This window comes from Natator depressus, chromosome 8, assembly GCF_965152275.1.
Source record: "Natator depressus isolate rNatDep1 chromosome 8, rNatDep2.hap1, whole genome shotgun sequence".
Taxonomy (NCBI): domain Eukaryota; kingdom Metazoa; phylum Chordata; order Testudines; family Cheloniidae; genus Natator; species Natator depressus.
Window position 1 is genome coordinate 48,962,436 of NC_134241.1, and position 27,661 is coordinate 48,990,096.

Consider the following 27,661-nt stretch of genomic DNA (forward strand, 5'->3'; position numbering starts at 1 on the left):
TGTTATTCAGTGACCCATATGAAATGAGCTGATGTCTCAATCCAGTTGATAATGTACAAGTGTCCTCATCACAGTTAGTGCCCTTGCCTGCATGCCCAGCATGGAAGCTGTGCTTCCTCTCTCTTAGAAGAGGGACTTCCAGGTCAGGGTGCAGGGACACAGACAGAGCAGTATGTGAAAGTCTTGCCCTAGCATTGTCTGCACTGAACTTGTTGTATGGAGAGAACTATTCAGCCTCCCTGATTGTGAGCCTGGTACCTTACACCAGCACTAAATTCACTGTACGATAAATAAAGATATTGTACATTTGTACAGTGCAGTTCCTTCCAAAGGACCCTGTGATATTTTCCAATTAACAAACAGCTATGTAAACTATATGCAGTGAAACCTATGCAAGACACCATCTGTGCTAGGGGGCGTATTCCTTCACTCTCCCTCTTCCCCGGTCCTTCTCGCGTGAACACAGAGCAACAATACCCGAAGTCCGAAGGGGCAAACAATTCGATGTTTATTGGGGTGAACTTCCAGCAAGCTTAAATCCAAGTTCCTTTTTCCTTATTTTTGAATCCCAACTTACTTCCTGTTTGCCCCTAATTCATATAGTAATATTCTTAGCTATACCTTAACCAATCATTCTACTGAAATTTACCTAACCAATCCTAACATATTGTAACATGATTAGCTAACCAATTATATCTCACCACCTTAATTAGTTTACACCCATCAAAATTAATTATACAGCAGACAGAAACAATCACAGAACCAGACAGAGACCATGCAAATAAGCAATAGCAAAGTGGGAACTATAATGACAAAACAATACAGAAGTGAGGATTTCACAACTACATCTATAAAGACATAAGGGTTTCTCAGCTGTGTCTTTTGATAAGTGAGTTCTTACCAGACAGAAAACTATCAACCTAAATTTCCTTTTACATCTTCTAGGCTCTTCCCTTTCTCTGGAGGTGATAGATCGGATCACCTTCCTAACAGCCCCATATTGACTAGTTTGGAATGTGAGGATATGACCGGTCGCTTCCCAGCTTATGGCTGCCTCTGCTGCTTAGCCAAAGGCATTGGCCTAAGAACAGGGCCTCAGACTGTCACAGTGAGAGAAGGCCCTTACAGAGATTCTTTCCTGTATACCTCTATTACTAGCTAAAATGATAAACATATACCTACATTCTTAAAGTATAGGCCTTTACAGGCAGGCCTGAATATCTATATCCTAACAATCTGTATTAGCCAACCTCTTTTCATAAGAGGAAAGGAGTACTTGTGGCACCTTAGAGACTAACCAATTTATTTGAGCATAAGCTTTCGTGAGCTACAGCTCACTTCATCGGATGTATACTGTGGAAACTGCAGAAGACATTATATACACAGAGACCATGAAACAATACCTCCTCCCATCCCACTCTCCTGCTGGTAATAGCCCATCCAAAGTGATCACTCTCTTCACAATGTGTATGATAATCAAGGTGGGCCATTTCCAGCACAAATCCAGGTTGTAGGGAGAGTGGTCACCTTGGATAAGCTATTACCAGCAGGAGAGTGAGTTTGTGTGTGTGTGTTTTTGGAGGTGGGGGGGGGGGACCTGGATTTGTGCTGGAAATGGCCCACCTTGATTTTCATACACATTGTAAGGAGAGTGGTCACTTTGGATGGGCTATTACCAGCAGGAGAGTGAGTTTGGGGGGGGGGGGGCGGAGGGTGAGAAAACCTGGATTTGTGCTGGAAATGGCCCAACTTGATTATCATACACATTGTAAGGAGAGTGATCACTTAAGATAAGCTATTACCAGCAGGAGAGTGGGATGGGAGGAGGTATTGTTTCATGGTCTCTGTGTATATAATGTCTTCTGCAGTTTCCACAGTATGCATCCGATGAAGTGAGCTGTAGCTCACGAAAGCTTATGCTCAAATAAATTGGTTAGTCTCTAAGGTGCCACAAGTACTCCTTTTCTTTTTGCGAATACAGACTAACACGGCTGTTACTCTGAAACCTTTCATAAGAGGCTGCCCCAAGATATTATCCTGAATGTTCCGAGAACAATTCTGCTACAGACTTTATTGGAAAATCACCTCTGTTAAGTAGCTGATTTTTGTCACTCTTGAGTGGCTGCCTTAAAGCATGTTTCACTGTATAGCGTTTACTCCATCCACCACTGAAATGCAGCAATCTCTGGGGTGAACTCTGTTTAACAGCACACTGCAACAGTGTACAGCAGCTTAATGTAATAAGTGAGGGAAAAATACTATATCCAACTGCAGGGGAATTGTTAGACCTAATGTCAGGTAGGGCCAACACCTTTTACTTGAACTAAAATTGCAACGGGATAGTTAATAATCAGGACTTTAATAATCAGGTTTTAAGTCTCATCTGAAAGATGTCATCTTGCAGAGCACAGTGCCTGCTAATGATGGGTCAGGACTTTAATTCAGTGCTGACTTATAAGGAAGAGTGGCGCCTACTGAGTCAACACAATTACCATTTTCTGTATCACCCAGATATTCTTTGTATATGTCTTATCCAAATACTGACCAACCTGTCACTGATGAACTTGTGAGCTCACAGCACCAGATAGACCATGGCCTGCTGCGATGGTTTTATGGTAGAATTTTTTTCATCTTTTTTCTCCTTGAAACCAGCTTCACTGTTTTTGTAGAATCCTTCCCTCTGACGAATTACAAGATGAGTGTCTGGAGTTGGCTTACTTTCCCTCAGGGGATGTTCCTGTACCTTGCTCTCCAAATAGCTGCTGTTCAGCTCCCCCATGAACCTCACAACTGTACCAGCAATGGTCAGAAAATCTCCTTCAGCCACTCATACAAGATTGACCTACCCAAATCATCCCAGATCAAGGTGGAGGCGGACCCGTTGCCGCTCAAAGACGACAGTCATGTGCTGCTTGCTGCTGGGGATGCGGACGAGGAGGAGGAGCAGAATATCATATTCAGGCACAACATCCGAGTTCAGACACCGAGAGGTGACTGTGAAGCTTTGGGTCACATGAAAGATCTGGTGGAAAGGATGGAAAAGATGGAGAAAGAAATGATGGTGCTCAAGGAGGCCTGCAGTGTACAGAGGTGCTGTGGGGGAGTCCAAGGTGTGCATCATACTGTGATTTATTTTTTTGTAGTGTGTTCTCTCTAACTCCAGTAACTTTAATTGTATGTCCCTCTCTGTGCTGTGCTATTCCCTACTGGAAAAGTCCTGGGTAGGCTGGAGCCCAGGTTTCTTACATTGGAGTATGGAAGTCTGAGGCATATGGAAAGCAGGATTAATGGGATCAATTAGTTTCCTGAGTTTGAGGTGGGGAATCCTGGAGTTCCTGACACAGAGACTTCCAAAGTCCATTGAAGCCAATGGAAAGACTCCCACTGACTTCACTGGGCTTTGGGGGGAGTTCAAGTTCCAGAGCTTGGGCTGGAATTCTACTGTTTATGAGGTGATGGAGTGCTTGGTTTGCTGTGCTCCCCAGTGGTGATGGGCAGGGGTAGGGGTGATTTCAAGTGTCCTCACAGTGGCAAGGAGCTCAGACTCAGCAGCAGGATGTGGAATTCTGGGGTTTCTGGAAGAGTTTGGACTTGGATTAGACTCCTGCATTTCCAAGATAACTTGATTTCCTGATCTTGAGGGAGTCAAACTCTGGAATCTCCAAGGTGGGGTAGGGCTCAGGTTCCTGGGCTTGGCGGGGAAAGCTGAAGTTCCCAAAATGTGCTAACATGTGTCTTTCAGCTTTGAGAGGAATTCTGGAGTGTCTAAGAAGTCAGGGCATGGAGTTCTTGAGTTTGTGAGAGGGGACATTCTGGAATTCCACATCAGCAGGAGGCATGGTTGTAGCATTCCTAGGTTTTTTGTTTTTGTTTCCAGTTCCAGGATTTTTCATCTTAAAGGAAAATGTTGAGAATTTGTTTGTTTTTCTTTGGTAGGTAACTGTCTAAAACAAAGAAGAATGCCCAGGTGATGGTCTCATATGACCCTAGTGGGTGCAGCTATAATCAGTCCATTTAGTTTCTCTTTCCTACCAGTAGTTTTGAATAGACCTTCTCTATATCGGTCTACGGCTCTATTTCTAAAGCTGTTTTGTCTGCCTCTTTCTCTCCTGCATGCTACCTGCTGATGTCGGCTCTGGGTCCCCAACTGGACAGGTGTCTCGAATTGCAGTGGCCATGGAACTTTCATCCAAGAGATCTGTGGATGTGACTGTGATGAAGGCTGGGAGGGCAGTGATTGCTCCCGCCCCAGCTGCCCCAACAATTGCAATGGCAATGGACGCTGCGTTGATGGCAAATGCATCTGCAGCAAACCCTACGTTGGTGAAGACTGCAGTCAGCGGCTGTGTCCTATGAACTGCAGTGGCAATGGGATCTGCAACAATGGTGTGTGCCAGTGCTATGAGGAGTTCATTCGAGATGACTGCAGCGAGAAGAGATGCCCCAATGACTGCAGCGGCAACGGTTTCTGTGACAGTGGCGAGTGCTACTGCCACGATGGTTTCATTGGGCTTGACTGCTCCCAGGGTAAGAATCACCTTCCTTTTATTCCTTCCCTCTGTCTTTTATCCTGGAGTGTCCCCTATATCCCCCTTCCTTCCTGCCCACTGTGGCACATGTTTGGTTCCTTCTGCAGCTAACCCCACCCAACATCCATTAGCTGGAGAGGATGCTATCCCCACCCCAGAGCCAAAGGCTGGATATGGAGGCCTATAGCCAAGGAGGGATGCTAACCAAGCCCATAGATCGGTCCTGGGAATAAAGGCAAGGGGGTCAGCCAGGTCTGCCTGCCTGCTGCAGTCTGCAGTGGTTGTAAGTAAGCCAGAGGATTCAGTACAAGCTGTGACCAATGGTACATGAAAACCTTCAATAATCTACTCTGGGCTGAGGCAGTTGGGAATTTAGGATTAGAAGGCACCTTGTAGGTCATAAAGTCCAGTCTCCTGCTGTCTCAGGCAATGTCATCATATAATCCTGTTCATAAACTGATCAAGCTCCATCTTAAATCTAGCTAGGTTGTTTGCTCCCACTGCTGCTGTTGGAAACTCCCATTTGAGAAGCTATTTCTTGTCCTGTATCTGCACAAGGCAGTGGGGGCTGACTGATTAGACCTGAGTGAGCTGACCCTGCTCTCTCTCCAGAGAGATTCCAACTGGACTGGGCCAGGAGCAGAACCTCCTTAGTTTAAAGACACTATCAGTGAGGCTCCTTGCTGCAGGATTTCTGCTGAAGCCCTTGTGTAGCTGTACTTAAGGCTCAGTGCATGGCCTTGCTCTTTGGGTCATTAACCTTAGCCTGCATTTGTCTGCTTTTACACAGAATGACAAAGCTGAAAACCGTGACCATAATCCCCTTCCTTGTGGTGGTCTGCCTTTGCTGGAGGGTGTCTACTAGGGAAGGTTTTATGTTGCTGTTGTTTCTCCAAATGTATCTATTAAGTTGAATCTATAGTCTAAGATTTTCAAAGGGGCCTAAGGGTGTTATGTGCCCCAATCCCATTGACTTTCAGGAGGAGTTGGGCACCTCATTCCAATAGGTCTCCTCTGAAATCTCAGCCTCAGTCTCATTCAAGGTCTTTTAGCATAAAAAGTGCCCTAGGAGCCCTAGTCAAATAGTGAGTGGATCCTGTTCTGGACAACCAGCTCAACCCCAGCTGCCAGTTTGAGGGCTTGCTACCATTACTACTTCCCATCCTTGAAAAGCCTCAATGCCCATAAAAATGGCTCAATGGCCTAGTCATCCAGTTTGAAATGTCTTTTAAATCCCTATAACGGCAAGTTCATATCCCAGCCATGTCAACTCAGCCCTTCAACCTTCTGAGGCAGGTGAATTGAGTACAGGCGGATTATTGTAAGTGAAATACCTTATAAATCAAGATCCCCTGTGCCCTGAATCAGCAATAAAGCTCTGAACTTGCTCCTCAAAAACTACATTTGCTCATTGGTTCACCTTGTTTAGAAAAAGTGCTAGAGACAAAATTCTCCCCCTATACCAAAGCTCTTAACCAACACCTCATCCAAGTCAACCCCCAGTCTTTCTTCCCAGGTTTTCTGTTTGCCTCTCTGTCTATGATCATTCTGTTCTGTCCCCAGAAATGAGCAAGGAGTGCATGCTGTCAGAGGGGCAGCCAGGTCTGTGAGGGTGGCAGCCAGAATTGGCTCTGGTCTCCCAAGGGGGTTCTGGCCCTGCCTCCCAAAGAGAAGGGTCTGAGTGCCACCTGGCTTCTTCCTCCCCGTGCTGCGTTGCTGCTGTTGCTCCAGTAGCAAGGTGGACACGTTATAAAATTAATACACATTGTACAATTCATTTTGTCCTGTAACTCACGACTAGATCAGCAAGGTCACAAAAAGGAAAAATACTTTTCCTAAATCCTGTGTGAAACAGTTTATATTTCTGCAGCATCCGCCAAGCTCTCCTCTTCCAATGTCATTAAACTGGCTTTCATGTTCTGAGAAAGAGACTTCTGGATCCTGAAGGATTACTACCGAGTGCTGCGGTGGTACCGTTCCACTGATGTTTACATCTCTTTGCACGCAACAAGACACATTTCATAATTTGTTGTCATTATTACTGGCATATCTGAGCAACTAGAATGTATCTGCTCCCTAAAGTGCAGAATTATTTGCACTCATTAATTTTTACAATTCATTTATGATCAGTAAGGAGCTATGGACGGAACTAGATATTAAACCTCAGATACTGACTTGTGCTCTTTTTGAACATCACCTCATCACTCTACAGAGCACTTTGGGATACCTTAAATAAACGTGGCACCTGATTAAAACCAAATTTTTCTATCAAGTTATTGCCTTTGCTTGAAAATCATTGTGTTGGAGCAGAAGCAATAGGAATGGTGGAAAGTGGAGGGGGTTTTAAAGTATGAGAAGCTGAGACTCTCCAATGGGGCCAGGATTCCTAACAGGCAGATATGTGAGCTTTCAACCCAGCAGTGAATTTAGAAACGTGTTCCTGGTTTCCCGCTTGCTTAGGCCATAGGGCTTTAATCTATTTCCTGAGAAGCAACTGGCTAATGGAGAAAGATTTATAATAGTAATGAGAACACAAGATGGACTCTTGGCATCTAGTCACCCAAACCCCATCTGTCCTCATAGTTCCCTCAGCAATTAGTATTGTTTATGCAAAGAATCCTTTCACTCCATACAGTGCAAGTTTGTTTGTTACCAAAGAGGAGGAAAGAAGGAGGATTTTCAGTGGTTTCTAAGTGTCCAAAATGTAGCACTTGTTTACCTTTGTTTTCATCATGCTATTTCCCTGGACAAATGACTGCAATTTATTGATCAGGCCCCAGAAGGGCTTTGGTTTGTCACATCTGCCTGGGTGAATGGCTCTAGCTGATCTCAGAATTTGTATTGTTTCTGGATGAGATGGCAGGTGACCTCTGTGTCAACACCTCATCAAAACATGCCGCTGATGATGTAGAACTGAAAAGCCACGAAGACAAAATAGTGACAGCTTGTTGATATTGCAGCCACCTGGGTCACTATTCCATGCAATTGGCTAATAGACAACTTTGTTTTTCTGTGCTGGGTCCTTCACTTTAAAGGGTGCAGATAGCACCTGCTCCATCCAAACTGCACTTACATACAGAACAAGATCTGTCCTGTGTGTTTGGGGTTATTTTACCACAAGTAAACCCAAATCCCATGTATGTTCCAGGGCAATGAAGGGCCATATTCTGCCCTTGCGTTACATAGCTTCAACTAAAGGCAATGGGAACTGTGTACGCACCTCTAAGGATGGACTTTGGCTAGAGCTGTGGATGAAGTGAGGAGAGATTGCTGGGAAAATAGCCCAATTAGTTTCAAGAGAGAGCCTTTCCCAGTAGGACAAATTACACTACCATCATGTTTAGTGGCTTCATGATTGCTGAAGCAATGTATCTTTTGGCCAAATGGGTAAGATGTTATTCCCATCAGAAGGGCTAAGGTGTACACTGGATTTGTCAATATCTGTTTTCTGCAGGGATCAAACTTTCTTTAGTTTTCTTCACTACTGTGGTGCTCTCCTCAGGGCACCCACAGCCGTAAACCACTGTGTTACCTCTCTGCCTCAGTAAGAGAGAGCTTTGCTGGAACTTAGACTGTGTGTCAGCTCCCTGCCATGCCTGCCTGTCTATTTCACCAGCAAACACCCTGAGACTCTGCTAATCTTAACCTTGCCTTGCAGGTAACAATCAGTGAACCTCATTTCCTGAATTCCCCAGAGACATCTCTGCAGTGTCCAGTCCCTCTCACTGAGCACTCACAGAAATTATTAAGTTCGCTGCCTCCAAAGAGACAAAGCACACACCAGCCTGTTTAATTGTTTAATTGAGGACTCACACTTAATTCAATATAGCAGCACTGAGATGGTTTTGTAATAAAATAAGGATAAGTTTACTAATAAAAAGGACAGAGGTTTAAGTGATACTAAGCAAGAGAAAAAGAGACAGGTCTGGTTACAGACCAAACCATACATGCTTTCTAGTGACTAAACTTAATTCTAGCAAGTTATAGTCTTTGCCTAAATAGGTTTCTCACTTCTGAGTTACCAGCAGCTCCTGCCCTTCAAGCCAGGAGGATCCATTTTTTACAGACACCGAGGTTTCTGTTCTTTGTTCCTTAAGTGATAGCTCCTCTGCCAATAATCAAGCCAGTCAGCCAGGAAAATCCACATTTCTTTGTCTAGGGCAGGCTGGATTTATGCATTGCTTCTGAAACACATTTTAAGAACGTATTTCCAGCACACACATGTAATTCTTTATGCACAACCCACACATACATCACACAATGATATTAATGACCAGTATATCACCAGCTTTCTGCAAGTTCTGATGATTTTGCAGAAGGAAAGAAAACTATCTCCTTATCCCTGAATTATTTCAAAGGCCCAAATAATCCCTGAAATTAGTGCACGTGACTTCTTCATTCCTGAAGATGTAAATTGACTTCTGTAGTTGTGACAATCAGGGTCCAGATACCCCAGAGGGAGAACAGAGGGCCTGAACCTCAAATAATAAGCAATTGAATCAACTAGTTGTACACATTATTACTGCACTATAGGAAGTGTATCAAGTAACATCATTTTTTTTTTTTTTTTTTTTTGGTGCCAATGTGAGCTTAAGAAGATAGTGGGAAGAAGCCAGGAAAATACTGTATTAGATGCAGCAAGCAGTATTTATGGCAGTTAGCAATAAGCTACTTGGCGGGGAGAGAGAGGCAAGAAGATCATGTGATTGGGAACCACAGCTCTGGTTAGTTTAAACTGTGTTTAACAAATTTTTGCTTGGTCAGTGTAGACCAGACTGACTGTAATGCATCTTAAACTAACAATAAAGTAACTTTAACAGTGAAGATCTAAAGGTTGGTTTAGTACAATAAAATAAACCCTTAAAACCAGCACATTAATCCGTTGGAATAAACTGTAACACTTGTTTCCCAGCATAGGAATAGGAACTGAGACAATCTTGTTTTGTGATGGGCCAACCACAGCAGATTCAGAAGTTCAGTTTGGTCGCTGAAAGTTCAGCTGTTGCTTATCTGAGCTTATGTGTTATGGAAATCTGAGCAGATGTTCACTATTTCCTGGTTTTTTGCTGTGATATGGAATAGCACCAATAAATACCCTGGAGGTATTTCTGCTTTTACTCCTGGACAAAATCAGGGAGTTCCAAGATGTGAAATGTAAAAATAAAAAGCCCTACATATGTTAAAAAGTTAATCCAGCTTTTTCGATAGTAGAAAAATCATTGGGTGTTTGATTCAAGTTTTGGGAAAGGTTCAAAAAGGTTTGGGGTAAAATTGTCAAAAGCGCCTAAGTGACTTAGGAGCCTAAGTCTTATTAAATTGACTAAGTGCCTAAGTCATTCTTAAAAGTGGAACTTAGGCTCCTCAGTAGCATAAGCTCTTCTGAAAAGTTTATCCCAGCCTTATTTTATCTGAACTGGTAGTTTCTTCCTCGTTCCTTGGAAAGGAACTGATAGTATCCCCTTAATATCTACTGTGTAAAATAGAATGTACAGTTATAAAGAAGAGTCTATATAAATTTACCAACTGAAAAGCATGAGAATGGTTAGTTTTCTGAATCCTTCAGAAAGGTATAAAAATATACTGTGCAAAACTTGAGTTAATTAAGGCTGGAGCCTGTTGAGCATCCGTCACCATTATTTGCTATCACTTATCACTTTCTGTAAATTTAGTGGGATCAGGTGTCCTTACCGTGTAAACTGACTGTCAAAGAGCAAGTGTGGGATTTACTCAGCTCAAGATGTGATAGAACTCAAACTGTTACTGAGAAGGTTCTCTTTGACCGGAGGTGCATCAAATATTGAGCAGGATTTCTGCAGAAACTGAAGGCACAGGGTCTGTGCCCAATGGATAGAGAATTGTTATTGATGCAAGGGGAGCAGGAGGCCCAAAAATATTGACTCCATGAAACAACCAAACTAGAGATTCTGGATTTTTATTTCTCTCATGCATATTACACATACATGCATTCCGACATATTCATTTATATATATACACGTGTAGTCTGGTGCAGTTGTTCTTTCTCTCTCATACGTGGACTTTCTCTTTCATGCTCCCTTGCATCTGAACTTCTCTCTACAACCTTGAAATCACTTTTCCAGTAAGCAGTTAGTTTCTGCAGTAGCCGCCTGTGACTGTCTTTCACTGTGTGACTGACAGCTGTAACTCATCCCTGTGTTTGGCTTCCTTCCAGCAGTAGCAGTGAAAGTCAGTGCATTGAAAGTGCCTGGCTTACCTTCAGAACTGCAGTTTCGGCATTTGTAAGTGACTGAGCAATTGTAGAGTGAGGAGAGTTCTGTTGTATAGCTGCTGCGATAGCTGGGTAGTCTTTCTGAGGTTCAGGACCGAATGGTGTGAGAAGCGTTAAGGCCCGTTTTTGCTGCCACTCAAATTCTGTGATGAAGTCATTCCGCAGCTATAGTTGAACTTTGCAGTACTATTACAGAGTTACTGCTTTGGGTGCCAGTGAAAATATAGGCCACGAATTACAACACCAGAGAGGATAACCTGCTACCAGCTATCTCCAGTGTAGAACACTGAGATGTGCTGCCCTTCCTAGAGTTCTGTTCCTGCCCCCAGATCTCCAGGACAGTCTTGATCTTCCTGGGTCTATATGTCTGACAAGCCTCTTTGACTAGGCAGTTAGAGGGTCCTGCACTTATTCTGGATGTTGTAACGTCAGTACAGAATTATTTAATGCCACAGAACAAGAATGATGAAATGGTAACTGCACTCGTCCAGCCAAGCAAGGAGGAGCGTCTTTCTTCGACAGGTTTCAGAGTAGCAGCCGTGTTAGTCTGTATTCTCAAAAAGAAAAGGAGTACTTGTGGCACCAAGTACTCCTTTTCTTTCCTCGACAGACACACTTGGTACCATGGGTGACACTGAGTGTGTTAAGGAAGTTGTTTCTTGGCATTCTTTTGATGGTTGACATGTCCATGGCGCGAAGTATATCCCATTTATTGCAGTGTTGAGTGTTCTCAATTCCCATTGTCCACTGCAACTATACCTCTTTGTGGATAAGCAGAGGACTTCAGCCTCCAGCGCTGTCTTTGTAGTCCTGTTCACCAGCTGTTCATTCATTGTACCAATGCAAAATATGGGCCTGATCCAAACCCCATTGAAGTCAATGGAAAAACTCTCATGGACTTCAGTGGACTTTGGACCATGCCCCAAGATGAGATATCAGTCTTATAATTTCTTCTCCTTTTTTTCCTGTAGTCATTGCTCCTCAGAATGTGCAGCTGCTGAAGACCACAGAAGATTCTTTGACCTTCAGCTGGGATCAGGTGCTCGACGTGGATAATTACCTCCTCAGCTATTATCCGATAGGGCATGAGGCCTCCGCAGTACAAGTCAGAGTGCCCAAAGGACAGCTCAGCTATGAGATCCCGGGCCTTCATCCTAGCACAAAGTATCAGATCACACTTCGTTATGTGAAGAAGGGGATTTCCAGTAACCCAGAACACGTACAAGCAAGGACAGGTGGGAGCACTAGAAAGTCCTTTCCTCCAACAAAGGATTCGCTGGTCTTCAAAGTCAGGTTCAAACTATAGGGGGAGCAAACTGCTAGGCTTTGGGCATGTATGGCACTTCACATGACTTCCTGTCTGAGCTTTTGGAAAGGCCCATTCTCTAAGCCTTTCTTCTCCCATTTAAAGATGCCAAAATTTCCCTTCCCCCCCCAAAATCCCAGCCATTGTTCTCTGCTTCTGAATTCAAGGGAGTTCACAATGCTGGGGCCAGTTTACTCTCTGACTCCAGGAAACAGGAATGTTTCACTGTCACGCTGTCTGGAGTGGCTCACGACTGTGAGTGCCTACCTCAGGGCAGACATCCCAAATTGGTGGTATGTTCTATAATTAGATTTTACTGACCTAGTAACAAATGTGAACTCCTGGATCACTATAACAGTCTTACCAAGGAGTCACAGACAGTCCCCTTAGACTGTCCAGTCTATCTTGCCACGCAGGAAATCCGGACTTGGTGATAAATGGTCACTTACACCAAAAATCACAGAATGTTCAGTTTGCTCCCAGTCCCAAGAGACCAGTCTCTTATCCCAGATCAATTTGCATCTTAGATCTCACGCCAAAGACAATGCCTGTAGCCAATCCTGTAATAAATTATTTAAAGTTTTATTAACTAGGAAAAAGAAATGAGAGAATTATTTACAGGTTAAAGTAAGCAAACATACACGCAAATGAGTTACTATCTATGGTTCCTAAAGATGACAGAGATGTAGTAATCTGTCAATTCAATGTGTCTTTCAGGGTAGACCCAGGGGTAACCCCTGGGGATCTCTGCCTTAGTTTAGTATCTTTGGCCCTGTGAAAGTTCAAACAGCAAAGGAGGAACAATTTTCTTGTGACCCTGTTTTATATTTTACATTTCGCCTTATAGTCCATGAGACAAGCTCCCTTGCACATGGCATTTCCAAGGTGTGATAGGGCCATTTACCAATCCTTTGTATTGTGATATTCATTAATGGCCGGTTTAATCTTGAGGATTCTGTGCCTGGGTTCACAAGTTCAGAGCAAACACTTTCAAAGTTATAAAGTGAAACATACGTATTTCCTGATAGCATGGAATACTGATATTACAAGTTTCAGAGTAGCAGCCGTGTTAGTCTGTATTCGCAAAAAGAAAAGGAGTACTTGTGGCACCTTAGAGACTAACCAATTTATTTGAGCATAAGCTTTCGTGAGCTACAGCTCACTTCATCGGATGCATATTACAAGTATGATTAATGCATGCAGCAATTTACAAGCTTTCCGTAGAGTCTAAACACTCAATACATTCTTATAAGGCTGCAACCTATTTTAACAAAATGAATGTAAGATGAGCTGATCTGGTTTCCAGCTATGAGTTTGTCAGCTCTTAACTAACACTTATGACCTTGGCCAGATCTGGCACTTGGTTTACCACCGTCACAGACACATCTCCCCCTCACTCCCCCTCCAGTCTTCTGTCACCTTCATTGTCTTCCTGTCAATCTCAAATGCCCTGCTGGCCTTCAGAATTCTCCATGGACTCTTTCCACCTGACCCCTCAGAAGTTATATTGACCTATAACCCTGCCCGCTCTCTCCACTCCACCAATCTCTGCCTGAGCGATCTTGCCTCATATATACTTCCTCACTCCACTCTTTTGATCTTAGCCTTCTCTCTGCTCCTTCTCTGCTGTTGGAGGTAGAGGAATTTGTTTTTTAATTTGTGCCATCCTCTCTCCAAGAAATTGCAGCTCCTTACTCTCTGAGAACCATCCATTTGAATGGACACAGAAGGGTTTCAAAGAAGGAGAATGTAATTACCCAGGTGGGACTTGGCTAGGGGATGAGAGGTACTGCGTAGGCTGTACAGCATGCTATGAAGATCCTTAAAGAGTACAAGTAGTCAGGACTTCATTTGTACATATGGCAATGCCAGGTGCACAGCACTTCCTAACATCATGCTGGAGTGTTGTAGCATTTTGGACTCAAACGGCAGAGTGCCAGTTTTGAATTGTCAGCACCACTCCCTGCAGTAGCTGTGTTTTCCTCAGGCATCTCTGGGCCAGACCTGAATTAGTCTGACCTTACTTAGGTGATGAGATCTTCACACTGTGCTATCTCAATGCCCTTGGTAAAGCCAGTAAAGGGTTGGATTATGGGGAGTATGTATTTATTTGTAACAGAAGACATAGGAGCCAGAGTCCTCTATGGCTGGGATAGAGCTTTACAGTGAGTACAGTCAGGCCTGTTGAAAGAATAATTGCATTGTGTCTAGTTAACAACCCTTCAGTTCATTTGAGAAATTGTACCTGGTTTTGAGGCCTGAGACCCCTGGTGGAGGTAGTTTGGCTCTTTCCTGTCTTGTGTGCACACATGGAGAAGAGGTGGCTTTGGTGCTGCTGAAATGATAATGTGGTGCTCGCTCATCACCCTCCCCACTCTGTCTTCCGTAGCCCTATCTGCAGTTAGCGCTGCCTGGGTGACAGAGGAGATGGAGGACTCGCTGGAAGTGGAGTGGGAGAACCCCCCAACAGAGCCGGACTATTTTAAACTGAGGTTCAGCTCACCGCAAGGACAGGAGAAGGAGGTGGTGGTGCCTAAAAGCAGCGAACCGAAGAGCAGATACATCATCAGCGGTAAGTGACTGGATACAGCCCAAACGGGTCACAGCCAGGGAGAAATGGGGAGAGACAGGCACAAGAGAGAGGTTGACTCTTGAACCATAACCTGAGAAGAGCATCTCTTTTGTTTCTGTGTGGCTGATGCTCGGAGCAGACACAGACAGTTAGCAGAACTCTTTCACTTCATGCCCAGGCTGCTGCTGTGAGACACCTACAATGCACCCCTCTTCCCCACAAACACCCAGATGAGCCTTTATCCATGAACCTTGTAGTACATAGATGAAAGTCTGCCAGGTTAACCACCTCTAGCACCTACTGGCCAAGTGACTTTGAAACTATACTGAGTTCCCTTCAGCACATATGTTCACTGATGATTGGGGCTGGAATTTAACTGGCAGAACCCCAGGGTAGGACCCATTTCCATTCAATCTGATCTCAAATCATGAGAGATTCTGAATGTGAATGACCAGAGCACTTTATTTAGCTTGCTCTTGTAGCAAAAGAGGAGGTATTATTTGCTTTTTGTCTGGCTGGGAGTCTCACTTTCAATATCGCCAAACATATGGGGCAGATCCTCAGCTGGTGTACACTGGCATAGCTCCATTGAATTCAGTGATTTACACCAGCTGTGAATCTGGCTCTACAGCTTTACTTGCTTCTTTGCACCAAGTCCAGCACTTGTTCACATCTTCACAGGTAGCCATCATGAGGATATTCTCTCTGTGTGTGGGTTGAAGGGTGATACCGGACATCACATGGAAAAGCTCCCCATGTGGTATGGCTAGTAAATGTCAATGCACGTTCATTCAACTTTAATTCTATCTTCATATAAATAAAATTTACTCTCTCATTTCAGACCTGGGAACACTAAGGATGGGTAAAATGGAAATCCCCACAATTTATGACCAGTATGGCCTGTAGAGATGAGCCTAAACCAAAACATCATATCCACATATTCTCCAAACAAGAAGTACAAATCCCAGTCCCACAATTCAAATTCCTCTGTAATGTAAAATCAGAGAGAAGAAGATGCAATTTCTCTAAGAAAACATTTATGTACTTTATTCCCTAATTGTTGGGACTGCTCCTTTTGTTTTCTTATAGGCCTGAAGCCTGGCACAGAGTACAAGATCATTGTCATATCTGTGAAGGATGAGATTGAAGGAAAACCATCTATAGTGAATGGCCGAACTGGTACGTATCCAGAAGTCCCAAGGAGGATCAAAGCTCCCTAGATGGTGATGCTTGTTTTGAGTTGATTCATGTTTTCAAGCTTCTCTCCACAAACATGAGGGTTAGAAACTTAAAAAACAAACAAAAAACAAAAACAAAAAAACCCAACCTGAAATTTTCAGGTAATCACCAGACTGTGGGAGCTGGGGCTTTAAGACAAACACCAAATATCGTGAGACTCAGCAACGCTGCATTGTAACTTACTATGTAAAACATCATCAGTCCAGATGAGCGTGTGGGTTACAGATGGAAGGTAGGACCAGCAGCAAGGGGAAGCAACTGGGATGCATGGAAGGTGGAGAAAGGGCTGGGTCCTCTTCTCAGAGGAGTGAGGAAGGCATATGTGGGGGGATGTTGCTCTGGTCACTACACTGTGCAGAGGACAGATAGCTGGCCAGGTCCTCCAACAGCCAGTAATTAAATGCTGCATGCGAACGGCAGGGCAATTCTGCCTTGTTCTCACTCTGACTGCATCTGTTTCTCATCTGTGAGATGGGAATCCAGGATTCCCACACTACTGGAAACCTACAGATCCCCAAATGGAATCATCATTCCGTCCCTCCCACATTTCTTCTCTGTTAATGGCATCGCTGGGTGGGTTTGGCACTGCCGAGGTCTCTTTTGTTGGCCACTGCCTGGCCGGAGTCTGTTGGACTTTTCTTTTGATCGGTGCTCTTGTTTACTCTTGACATCTGATTCCAGTTACCCTTGGAAGGAAGTGCGGTCAGGAAGCACTGCTGCCTTTGGAACGTGATGGCTCCATCTGTCATCTGTGTTTTCGAACATTGTGAACATATAGATTCCGTCTCCTTTTCAGTGGCTATTACTAGAATGCTCTCTGCTTTGTGTAGGACCATTCTAGTGCTGCACAGCCCCAAGGCTTTTCATGAACTTATTAATTCCTCTAATATTTTCCCCTCGTTCTCTTCAGTGTGACCAGATCAGCCAATTCATAGAAGTTTAAGGGAATTTGTAGAACATAACTGCAACACAGCTGCATAAAGTGTGCTGTCTGGAGTGCCAGCTGTATAATGGTTTTGTGGAACAAGAGCTCCTTTGGGAGAGACCCACTCAGGTTGGTTGGCTGAACAGATGCTGCACAGTACATGAGTTGTTTGCATAGCCTCTCCCAACACTCCAGAGTTAGTACCAGAGAAGGGGTGGAGAAGACCATCCTCCATTGCCAGCAATGGGTACAGTTCCCCAATAAAGTACATCTCAGACATTAAAGTGATCTTAAACTAGGTCTCCAAAAGCATTAACAAACCACATAATGAGTTCCAGTGGCTGGAAGTTGAAATTAGACAAATGGAGACAGGAATTAAGGTGCAAAATGTTAAGTGAGGCTAATCATTGGAGCAATTCATCTAGGGGATTCTCCATCATTCAAACTTTTTGTATCAAAACTAGATATCTTTTTCTAAAGGAGATGCTGTAAGTCAACCAGAAATTACTGGGTGAAGTTCCTTGGCCTGGGTGGTTCAGGAGGTCGAACTAGACAAGATAATCACAATGGTCCTTTTTGACCTGAACATCTATGAATTATTCAATATTCAAGACTACCGTTTTTCCTTTAAGATGGTTCTCCTGCCATCTCTGGGTCATTCTCTCTCCTCCCTTCCCCATGATAGTGCGTGAAGAGGCCAAGGCGCCACTGGGATGCTTTAATGGAGAATACTAATTTCTTCTTTAAAGGATCCCTGTGTCAGGCCCTTAGTAAATGGACTAGTCCATTCCTCTGAGTATAAAGCTGGGAACCAGGAACTCCTGATATTGACTCCTGTGTCTTTGGGCAGTCATCTAGCCCTTCTCTCTCATTGTCCTCATCCACAGATAACAGTACTTGCCTCTGGGGTGCTATTGTGAGGATGGATGAGTTATTGCTGGTAAAGTAATTTGAAAATGAAATGGACTGAATAATATTATTCTCCCCAAATTTCCATTCTCTTGAAATGGTATCAGTCTAGGAAGGAGTGCCTCCTGGATTCAAAACAGCTATTTAAAAGATAATTCTGCCATTTCGTCCACAAATAATGTATTTCAAGTTTTTAAAAGCCACCATATTTGTAGGACCCACCAGTAATACACTCTGAACCCTGGCTTTGCACCAGGATTTAACTCACTAATTGTATTCTCAAAGCTATCTGCCCTCCTGCTGACCAGACCAGAAAGTAAACCAAATAAAGCTAGGTGTGTCTCTCCGTTGTCAGGAACAGAATAAAATTGGAAAATACTTTCAAACTCTTGAAAGAGTTTGCTGATCACTGTAGAGTAAAAGAAATGCAGACATGCTACACATGACAAGGAATGTGACTGTTGGGATCAGGTGGAATATTGCTCGGGGAGTTTGTTAACTCTGCACTTTCAGACTCTCTCTTAAAGGAATAGACAGCCCAACTCACCTGGAGACCGACCGAGTGACAGAGGACACAGCCACCATCTCATGGAACAGGGTCCAGGCTCCCATAGACACATACATGGTGAGCTACACCTCAGCTGATGGGGACACCAGAGAGATAGCTGTAGGGAAAGACCAGAATACCACTACCCTGATGGGTCTGAAGCCAGGCATGGAGTACATGATCTACATTTGGGCTGAGAAGGAAGGCTTGCAGAGCAAGAGAGCAAACACGAAAGCTGAGACAGGTAACTAATGGCAGGAGAAGAAGTGTGGAGCTTGATCATGACCTCACACCAGTTTATCAACTCCATTGACTTCACTGAAGTTACTTCTGATCTACACTGATATTAGTGAGACAAGAATCTATCCTGTAAATTGTAATTCTCACTAGTAGGCTGAACTAGCTTTTAGTTGTGAAAATGGAGCCTTTTAATCACAAGTGCTGGTAGGGATCCCTATTCACAGATGCTAGTCATTAATATCAGTACAATGGAGGTCATTCAATTAGTAAAACATAGCCATTATCAAGGCCTCTTAGTTGGCTGAACATGGAATTAATGACTTGCCTTCAGAATGCCATAAACAACCTCAGAAACCTTCCCATTTTGACCTTTCCGAGAACTACCCTGAGAGTAAGACACTGAGGGATAACTGGTGTAAGGGTTGCTCTCCCTGTGGTTTAGTGGCTGCTCACTGTGCTGGGGCTTAGCACATCTGGTGCTTGTGGGATGTGTTGGTTTTTTTTTTAACAGAAACGATATAGTTGCACTCTGGGTAGATGGAGGGTAGCAGCCAGTCCCTAAGAGCGCTTTTTCCTGTGTGCTAATTCATGTAGGAGCTTTGCTGTTGGCCTAAGAAACAGTATCATTTTCACAGCTGTGGAAGGGGGAAGGACCATGAAAAGTGGGGAAGGACTGATGAGTCTCTCCTAATGAAGTGTTGGGGAGAATCCTCACTGTAGCTCTTCACTGTTAAACCTTCTCTAAAAGAAATTGACAGCCCAACAAACCCGGTGACAGACCGAGTGACAGAGGACACAGCCACCATCTCCTGGAATGAGGTGCAGGCTCCCATAGACAGATACGTGGTGAGCTACAACTCAGCTGATGGGGACACCAGAGAGAGAGCCGTGGGGAAAGACCAGAGCACCATCACCCTGACAGGTCTGAAGCCAGGCCTGGAGTACATCATCTACATCTGGGCTGAGAAGGGAGGCCAGAAGAGCAAAAGGGCAAACACTAAAGCTGTGACAGGTAACCAGGGGAATCTCTGGGATGTGATACTAGCTACTGCATACCACAAACTGCTCCCTGGAGATTAGCTGTGTTTTGTTCTGTGCAATAAGCTGGAAGAAAACAGTGTACATTATAGAACAATTAGTCATGTGGCCAAACATGGCATAGGTACATACATGCTGCAGGCCATTCCAAGATTGAGATTTAGGATTTACCCCCACTCCCATTTACTCAATTGCAAAATGTCATTGACTTTAATGGGGTGCTTGACTGGTTCCATAATGCACATAGGTCGGGGTGGGAAAACTTTTTGGCCTGAGGGCCACATCTGGGTATAGAAATTGTATGGTGGGCCATGAATGCTCACAAAATTGGGGGTTGGGGTGCAGAGGGCTCCAGCTGGGAAAGCAGGCTCTGGGGTGGGGCTGGGGATAAGGGATTTGAGGTGCAGGAGGGTGCTCTGGGCTGGGACCGAGGGGTTCAGAGGGCAGGAGAGGGGCAGGGGGCTGGGGCGCAGGGGGGGTTGAGGGCTCCAATTGGGGGTGCAGGCTCTAGGGTGGGGCTGGGGATGAGGGGTTTGGAGTGCAGGAGGGTGCTCCAGGTTGGGACTGAGGGGTTTGGAGGGTGGGAGGGGGATCAGGGCTGAGGCAGGGGGTTGGTACACAGGGGGTGGTGTCTCAGGGGTGCAGGCTCTGGGTGGTGCTTACCTCAAGCAGCTCCCGGAAGCAGCAGCATGCCACCCTCTGGCTCCTACGTGGAGGATGCAGCCAGGTGGGTCTGCTCCATCCACAGGCACCGCCCCCGCAGCTCCCAGAAGCAGCAGCATGCCCCCCTCCAGCTCCTATGTGGAGGCATGGCGCTGGCCAGGTGGCTCCGCTTGCTGCCCCATCTGCAGGTGCCGCCCCTGCAGCTCCCATTGGCCACGGTTCCCAGCCAATGGGAGCTGCGGGAGGGTGGTGCTTGGGGTAGGGGCAGCATGTGGAGAGAGCAGAGCCACATAGGAGCCAGAGGGGGGACATGCCGCTGCTTCCGGGAGCCATGTGGAAAGCCCCCGACCCTACTCCCTGGCGGGAGCTCAAGGGCCAGATTAAAAGTTCTGATGGGCTGGATGTGTCCTGCGGGACGTAGTTTGCCCACCCCTGACATAGGTTCTGTGCAAACTTCCCCCACAGGGCTCTGCCAGTGCACCACAATCTTCCCCTATGGCATCTCCTGCTATTTTAGTCCTAGAGTATGCACAGCTCTGCCAGTGTATCTAAATCCTGACCCACAACAAGCTTATTACTCCAGGCTAGGGCCCCCTAAAAGTTCTGCCAAGTTCTGAGTCTTCCAGTAGTGAGTCCAGAAGCACTGATAGAAAGAGCAGTATTTACCTAGTGAGATGTGAGTGACAGGGCTGACAAGTAAGCAGCCTTCTGTTTTCCTCCATCTCATACAATATCTAAGGGTATGGAAAGATTTGAGTCTAGAAGACATGGTGCCCTAGGGGAATCATTTGAGAATCAGTCAATAACATTGTAATAATCAAGGCTTTTACTCACAGAAATTGACAGCCCAACTAACCTGGTCACCAATCGAGTGACAGAGGACACAGCCACCATCTCCTGGAACAGGGTCCAGGCTCCCATAGACAGATACATGGTGAGCTATACCTCAGCTGATGGGAACACCAGAGAGATAGCTGTGGGGAAAGACCAGAGCACCACCGCTCTGACGGGTCTGAAGCCAGGCATAGAGTACAACATCTACATCTGGGCTGAGAAGGGAGGCCAGCAGAGCAAGAGGACAGACACTAAAGCTGTGACAGGTAACCAGGGGAATTTCTGGAATGTGATACTACAGTAGCAGACTGGCTTCACACTGGATTAGCTGTGAATGTGTCCTCCCCCTAGTTAGTTACACACAATATAAAACACAGGACTTTTTGCCACACAGCTATGTGCTGTAGGAGTGTGCCCCTTGTAGGCATCTCAAAGCTCTCAGAAACTGGTTCTCCTGTGAGAGGAAATAGAACTGGCAGAAGTGAGATGTAGCATGGGTAAATGCTATGTGCACTTCTCCCTCACACCTCTGCCAGTGTACCCCAACTGTAGTCTGTAGGACTCCTACTAATTTAGTTCTGTCCCTTCTTGTTGGGCCTCATTCCTGACCTACAGCACCCTCGCTGTTCCAGTCCCAAGTCCTTTCACAGCTCAGGTTTGAGCTGGAGCCCCTAGCCAAAAATTCCACTCCTGGCTTTCCTAGGGAGTTCAGCCATTGCACTTTACCTGCAGCATCAATTGCAATACCACTGCTGAGGCATCTTCCAATGCACTTCAGTTCTGACCTTCAGTTGTCCCAATATTTCAGTCCTAAAACCCCAGTAGCAAGAGTGATGCTTAGCCATTGAGACATGAATACTGAAACCTATGTACATATTGTACTTTACCTAACTAAAGTTCTAAGAGTATGAAAATAAAGTTTAGAGACCAAAAGAAACAAGCTTCAAGGAGACAGTTTAGAATCTGTTAATAATGTTCTAATAATCCACACTTTTACTCAGACATTGACAGCCCAATTAACCTGGTGACCGACCGAGTGACAGAGGACACAGCCACCATCTCCTGGAACAGAGTCCAGGCTCCGATAGACAGATACATGGTGAGCTACACCTCAGCTGATGGGGACACCAGAGAGATAGCTGTGGGGAAAGAGAAGAGCATCATCACTCTAACGGATCTGATGCCAGGCATGGAGTATATCATCTGTATCTGGGCTGAGAAGGGAGGCCAGCAGAGCAAGAGAGCAAACACGAAAGCTGTGACAGGTAATGGGGGACAGGAGTGAAGGGAAGTTAGATAGAGACATGTCTATCCCTTTTTTATCTGGTGTTGCATGATCTCTTTTTGTATCACTGTGTATAAAGGTAACTTTGCCAATCAGGTATTAGCTACTTGAAATTCTGCAGTGGCCAAACTATCATGAAGATAATTGGATAACTATGAGCTGTTAGCAATGCACAGAGAGCAGAACTAGATGAGGCAAGAGCTATATGCACCCTGAAAGCTTGCAGATTGAAGGGTAACTGCACTTTTAACCCACCTCCTCTGTGGTCCACTCCAGCAATGGCCCTGAAGTCTGAGGCCTCTAGCCTTCACTTCTCTCTGGGCAGGGCCCCATGTCCCACTCCCTTTCAACTTGGAGTTTTAGGCTGCAGCCCCCTGCTCTTTACTGTGATTATCCTAGGCAGGCCTGACAAATGTTCAGCCCCTGCTCCTTTGTTTCTTTCCAAGGACAACAACCCTGTTTTACCAGTGACCACAAAACTCATCCAAAGTAAGCACATTTATTCAAAGACAAAAGCATCACAGAAAAAAGGTAAAACAAAACAGACTCTAAATGCACACTAAATGTAACAGAAATAGCCCATCAGTCCTATAGGGCCCTGGTAGCCCTAAGTCCTTCCAACCCTTCAGCGAGGGTTGGGGCCGCCTGAGGACCACAAGTCCTGTCCGTTTGCTGAATCCAAAGAAAGACCCTAAGGCTTGGTCTACACTTAAAATTTAGGTTGATATAGCTACTTTGCTCAGGAGTGTGAAAAATCCACATCCCTGAGTGCAGTAGCTATGCTGACCTAAGCCCCGGTGTAGACACAGCTGGGCTAATTGAAGAATATTTCCATTATCTTAGCTGCAATTGCTTGGGAAGGTGATGTTCCCACAGTGGTGGAAAAACCCCTGCCATTGCTATAGGTTGTACCTATACTATGGGGTTATGCTAGCATAGCTACAGTGCTGTAGCCTCTGTAGTGTAGACATGCCCTGAGTCTGTGTAAACTCAGCCTTTTAAATCCCAAATCTCTTGCCTCTCCTTTGGTACTGCCCTAAATGAGTATATGCAAACCACCCAAGGAGGTGATACTTCTCTGGAGCTGTTTGCAATCTCAGGGATGGCAGTAATCTCCCCCCACTTTTTTGGTTCTTGGAGGAGCGGTGGTAACCCTCCCACCATGGAGTTGCATAAGATCCCTGGTCCATAATGCCACATAAAACATTCATAAACTTAATACAATATGGTTCCCAAAGATATTGCATATGGTTGCAATTTCTGTCACAAATGACATCTAACTTATCCTGATACTCTTTGAATTTGGTAGCATTTTAAACCCCCTTTGCACCGGTATAAATGACTGCACAGGGCAATGGAGAACCAGGACCCTTATATTTTATCAGAGTTACTCAGGTCAGGCTATGCCTACTATCATAATGACAGTAGATGGTACTACCTGCGGCTCATTAAACTCACTGCCTTGTGGGTAGCCCGGGAGGGCATAAGGCTAAGGGAGCAACCCCTGACAGAAAAGCCCCACTGCGTTGTGGGTGAAGTCAGGAGAAAGAAAGTTTATGAGAGTAAACCCAGACAGAAAATCTGGAGTGGAGCCCCAAAGGTGGTCAGACTAACATCTTAGTATCTTTCCGGCAACTCCTGTAATGGATCGGGGACCAGATGTATTGATTCTTCCTCTCCTCTGGATTTTATCGGTGATGCTGAGAGAAGGGGGGTCCTGATGCATGGGCAAGTCAGGGCCTCCATATTATCTGCCCAGGCTTGCACCCTGGAGAGGTACTCCAACTTTGCCTCAAGCATCGACACAACACGGGAGGCAGCAGTCACTGGTTCTAAGCTCTTACTCGATTGGCGTAGAATTGAGCACCAGGGGCTGTCTCTGACAGTGGGAGAGATCATCGTATCTCACTGGACAACCACAACTCACCATAAAACTGGGCAGCCTCCAGACAACAGGGTGTTGTCCCACCACAGTCTGCCTGCTTCAATGGGTGCTTGGAACTTTGAGTTTTATCCCAGGTGGCATCCCAAATGGGAGAGGGGGAGTCCAACCCGTCACACCTACTCTTTGTTTCCTATCTTTTAACCAGTTACCAATCCATGAGAGGACTTTCTTTTTATCCCATGAGAGCTTGCTTTGCTTCAGAGCCTTTGGTGAGGGACCTTATCAAAGGCTTTCTGAAAATCTAAGTACACTATATCCAATGGATCCCCCTTGTCCACATGCTTGTTGACCCCCTCAAAGAATTCTAGTAGATCCGTGAGGCATGATTTCCCTTTACAAAGACCATGTTGACTCTTTCCCAACAAATTATGTTCATCTATTTGTCTGACAATTTTGTTCTTTACTATAGTTTCCACCAGTTTGCCTCTTACTGAAGTCTGGCTTACTAGCCTGTAATTGCCGGGATCACCTCTAGAGCCCTTTTTAAAAATTGGCATCACATTAGCTATCCTCCAGTCATTTGGTACAGAAGCTGATTTAAATCATAGGTTACAGACTACTGTTAGTAGTTCTGCAATTTCACATCTGAGTTCCTTCAGAACTCTTGGGTGAATACCATTTGGTCCTGGTGACTTATTACTGTTTAGTTTATCAATTTGTTCCAAAACCTCCTCTAATGACACCTCAATCTGGGACAGTTCCTCAGATTTGTCATCTAAAAAGAATAGCTCAGGTTTGGGAATCTCCCTCACGTCCTCAGCCATGAAGACCGATGCAAAGAATTCATTTAGTTTCTCCACAATGGCCTTATCATCCTTGAGTGGTCCTTTAGCATCTCAATCGTCCAGTGGCCTCACTGGTTGTTTAGCAGACTTCCTGCTTCTGATGTACTTACATTTTTTTTTTGCTATTACTTTTTGAGTCTCTGGCTAGCTGTTCTTCAAATTCTTTTTTGGCCTTCCTAATGATATTTTTACACTTCATTTGCCAGAGTTTATGCTCCTTTCTATTTTCCTCACTAGGATTTAACTTCCACTTTTTAAAGGATGCCTTTTTGCCTCTCACTGCTTCTTTTACTTTGTTGTTTAGCCACGGTGGCACTTTTTTGATTTTCTTAATTTGGGGTATACATTTAAGTTGAGCCTCTATTATGGTGTCTTTAAAAAGTTTCCATGCAGCTGGCAGGGATTTCACTTTTTGCACTGTACCTTTTAATTTCTGTTTAACTAACTTCCTCATTTTTGTGTAGTTCCCCTTTCTGAAATTCAATGCTACAGTGTTGGACTGCTGTGGTGTTTTCCCCACCAAAGGGATGTTAAATTTAATTATATTATGGTCACTATTACCAAGCGGTCCAGCTATATTCACCTCTTGGACCAGATCTTGTGCTCCACTTAGGACTAAATCAAGAATTGCCTCTTCTCTTGTGGGTTCCAGGACTAGCTGCTCCAAGAAGCAGTCATTTAAGGTGTCAAGAAACTTTATCTCTACATCCCGTCCTGAGGTATACCCAGTCAATATGGGGATAGTTGAAATTCCCCATTATAACTGAGTTTTTTATTTTAATAGCCTCTCTAATCTCCCTGAGCATTTCACAGTCACCATCGCCATCCTGGTCAGATGGTTGGTAATATATCCCTACTGCTAGATTCTTATTATTAGAGCATGAAATTAGTATCCATAGAGATTCTGTGGTACAGTTTGGTTCATTTTAGATTTTTACTTCATTTGATTTTACACTTTCTTTCACATATAGTGCCACTCCCCCACCAGCATGACCTGTTCTGTCCTTCCTATATATTTCGTACCCTGGTATTACTGTGTCCCATTGATTATCCTCATTCCACCAAGTTTCTGTGGTGCCTGTTATATCAGTATCCTCATTTAATACGAGGCACTCTAGTTCACCCATCTTATTATGTAGACTCCTGGCATTGGTATATAAGCACTTTAAAAACTTGTCACTTTTTAGTTTTCTGTCATTACATGATGTAATTGAATGGGGCCTTTTTTCATTTGACTGTTTCTCATCAGATCCTTCCTGTATTTTATCATCTTCCATCCTCTCCTCCTTACTAGGACATAGAGAATCTACATTAATAGATCCTCTCCTAAGGGATGTCTCTGTCTGAACCACGTGCTGCACCGCAAAACCGTCGGCTTTCCCCCCAGTGCTGCACATTTGTTTAAAAAAAATTAAAAATGAAAAATCAAAACATTTTGAATTTTTTCCTAAATAAACTGTTGTCAGAATTGATACATTCTCACAAAACATGTTGATTTCAACAAAATGGTATTTTTCAATGCCAGAAAATTCTCGACCTGCTCTGCTAATACCTTTCAAATCTTACCCAAGACAACAGCTACGTATTCCCAATGATTAAAATAATAGGCTTGTAGCAGAGACCTTGTATGGGAAGTTTTTAGGCCAAGAGGCAGTTTGTTTTTGGTGTCCAAGTTGTAACAGCCCCCTGCAGCTCAGACCCTTAACAGTAGCACTGTGAATTGATTGGGAGAGCACAGGTAATGCTGACAACATCTGATGAAGTGAGCTGTAGCTCATGAAAGCTCATGCTCAAATAAATTGGTTAGTCTCTAAGGTGCCACAAGTACTCCTTTTCTTTTTGCGAATACAGACTAACACGGCTGTTACTCTGAAAGCTGACAACAGTATCACTGGAGTAGGACAATGGATTCCAATACCCTATATCTCCCTCTGCTGTCCAAGCCTCCACAGTACTAACCTGAGAGGATTTCTGCTTCCATACATAATAATAAAAATTGATTTTTTTTCTTAACCTCGGGAGTTCAGTAAATAGTTATTTTAATTGATGGGAATAACAGCTCATTGAATATATGGTGTTTCATTCACAGTTAATAGCTCCTTATGTGCGCTTTGATGTACCAGTTCCTGCCTCTCTCACCTGATAAGGGATCTTTGTCTGTGTAGATATCTTCTCTCTGTTTCTATTTTATGAAACAAAAACTCTCTAAACATAAGAGAAATAAGGTTCTCCTGCCTCCCAACCCTGTGTTCAAGCCACTGCTGCTCCACTCTTTCCATCTGTCTAACTTAGGTACTTATATGGCCCCCATTACTGTAGTATCTGACAGGTTTCAGAGTAGCAGCCGTGTTAGTCTGTATTCGCAAAAAGAAAAGGAGTACTTGTGGCACCGTAGAGACTAACAAATTTATTTGAGCATAAGCTTTCATGAGCAACAGTGAAGTGAGCTACAGCTCACGAAAGCTTATGCTCAAATAAATTTGTTAGTCTCTACGGTGCCACAAGTACTCCTTTTCTTTTTGTGGTATCTGAGTGCTTCACAGTCTTTAATGGATTTATCTATCCTCACAACACCCTGTGCGGGAGGGCAGCCCCAT

General features: G+C 44.4%; 1 protein-coding gene across 1 annotated transcript in view; it reads left to right on the forward strand.

The window, feature by feature from the left end:
• The first annotated feature begins 2,695 nt into the window (after positions 1 to 2,695).
• The window catches only part of TNN (tenascin N), a 35,067-nt gene continuing 10,101 nt past the window's right edge, over positions 2,696 to 27,661 (forward strand). The window contains exons 1-9 of the mRNA XM_074962183.1: positions 2,696 to 3,110; positions 4,156 to 4,527; positions 11,748 to 12,011; positions 14,472 to 14,654; positions 15,744 to 15,833; positions 18,255 to 18,518; positions 19,263 to 19,526; positions 21,052 to 21,315; positions 22,051 to 22,314. Of these exons, the coding sequence (XP_074818284.1) occupies positions 2,696 to 3,110; positions 4,156 to 4,527; positions 11,748 to 12,011; positions 14,472 to 14,654; positions 15,744 to 15,833; positions 18,255 to 18,518; positions 19,263 to 19,526; positions 21,052 to 21,315; positions 22,051 to 22,314 (2,380 nt within the window). The remainder of the gene's footprint in view (positions 3,111 to 4,155; positions 4,528 to 11,747; positions 12,012 to 14,471; positions 14,655 to 15,743; positions 15,834 to 18,254; positions 18,519 to 19,262; positions 19,527 to 21,051; positions 21,316 to 22,050; positions 22,315 to 27,661) is intronic.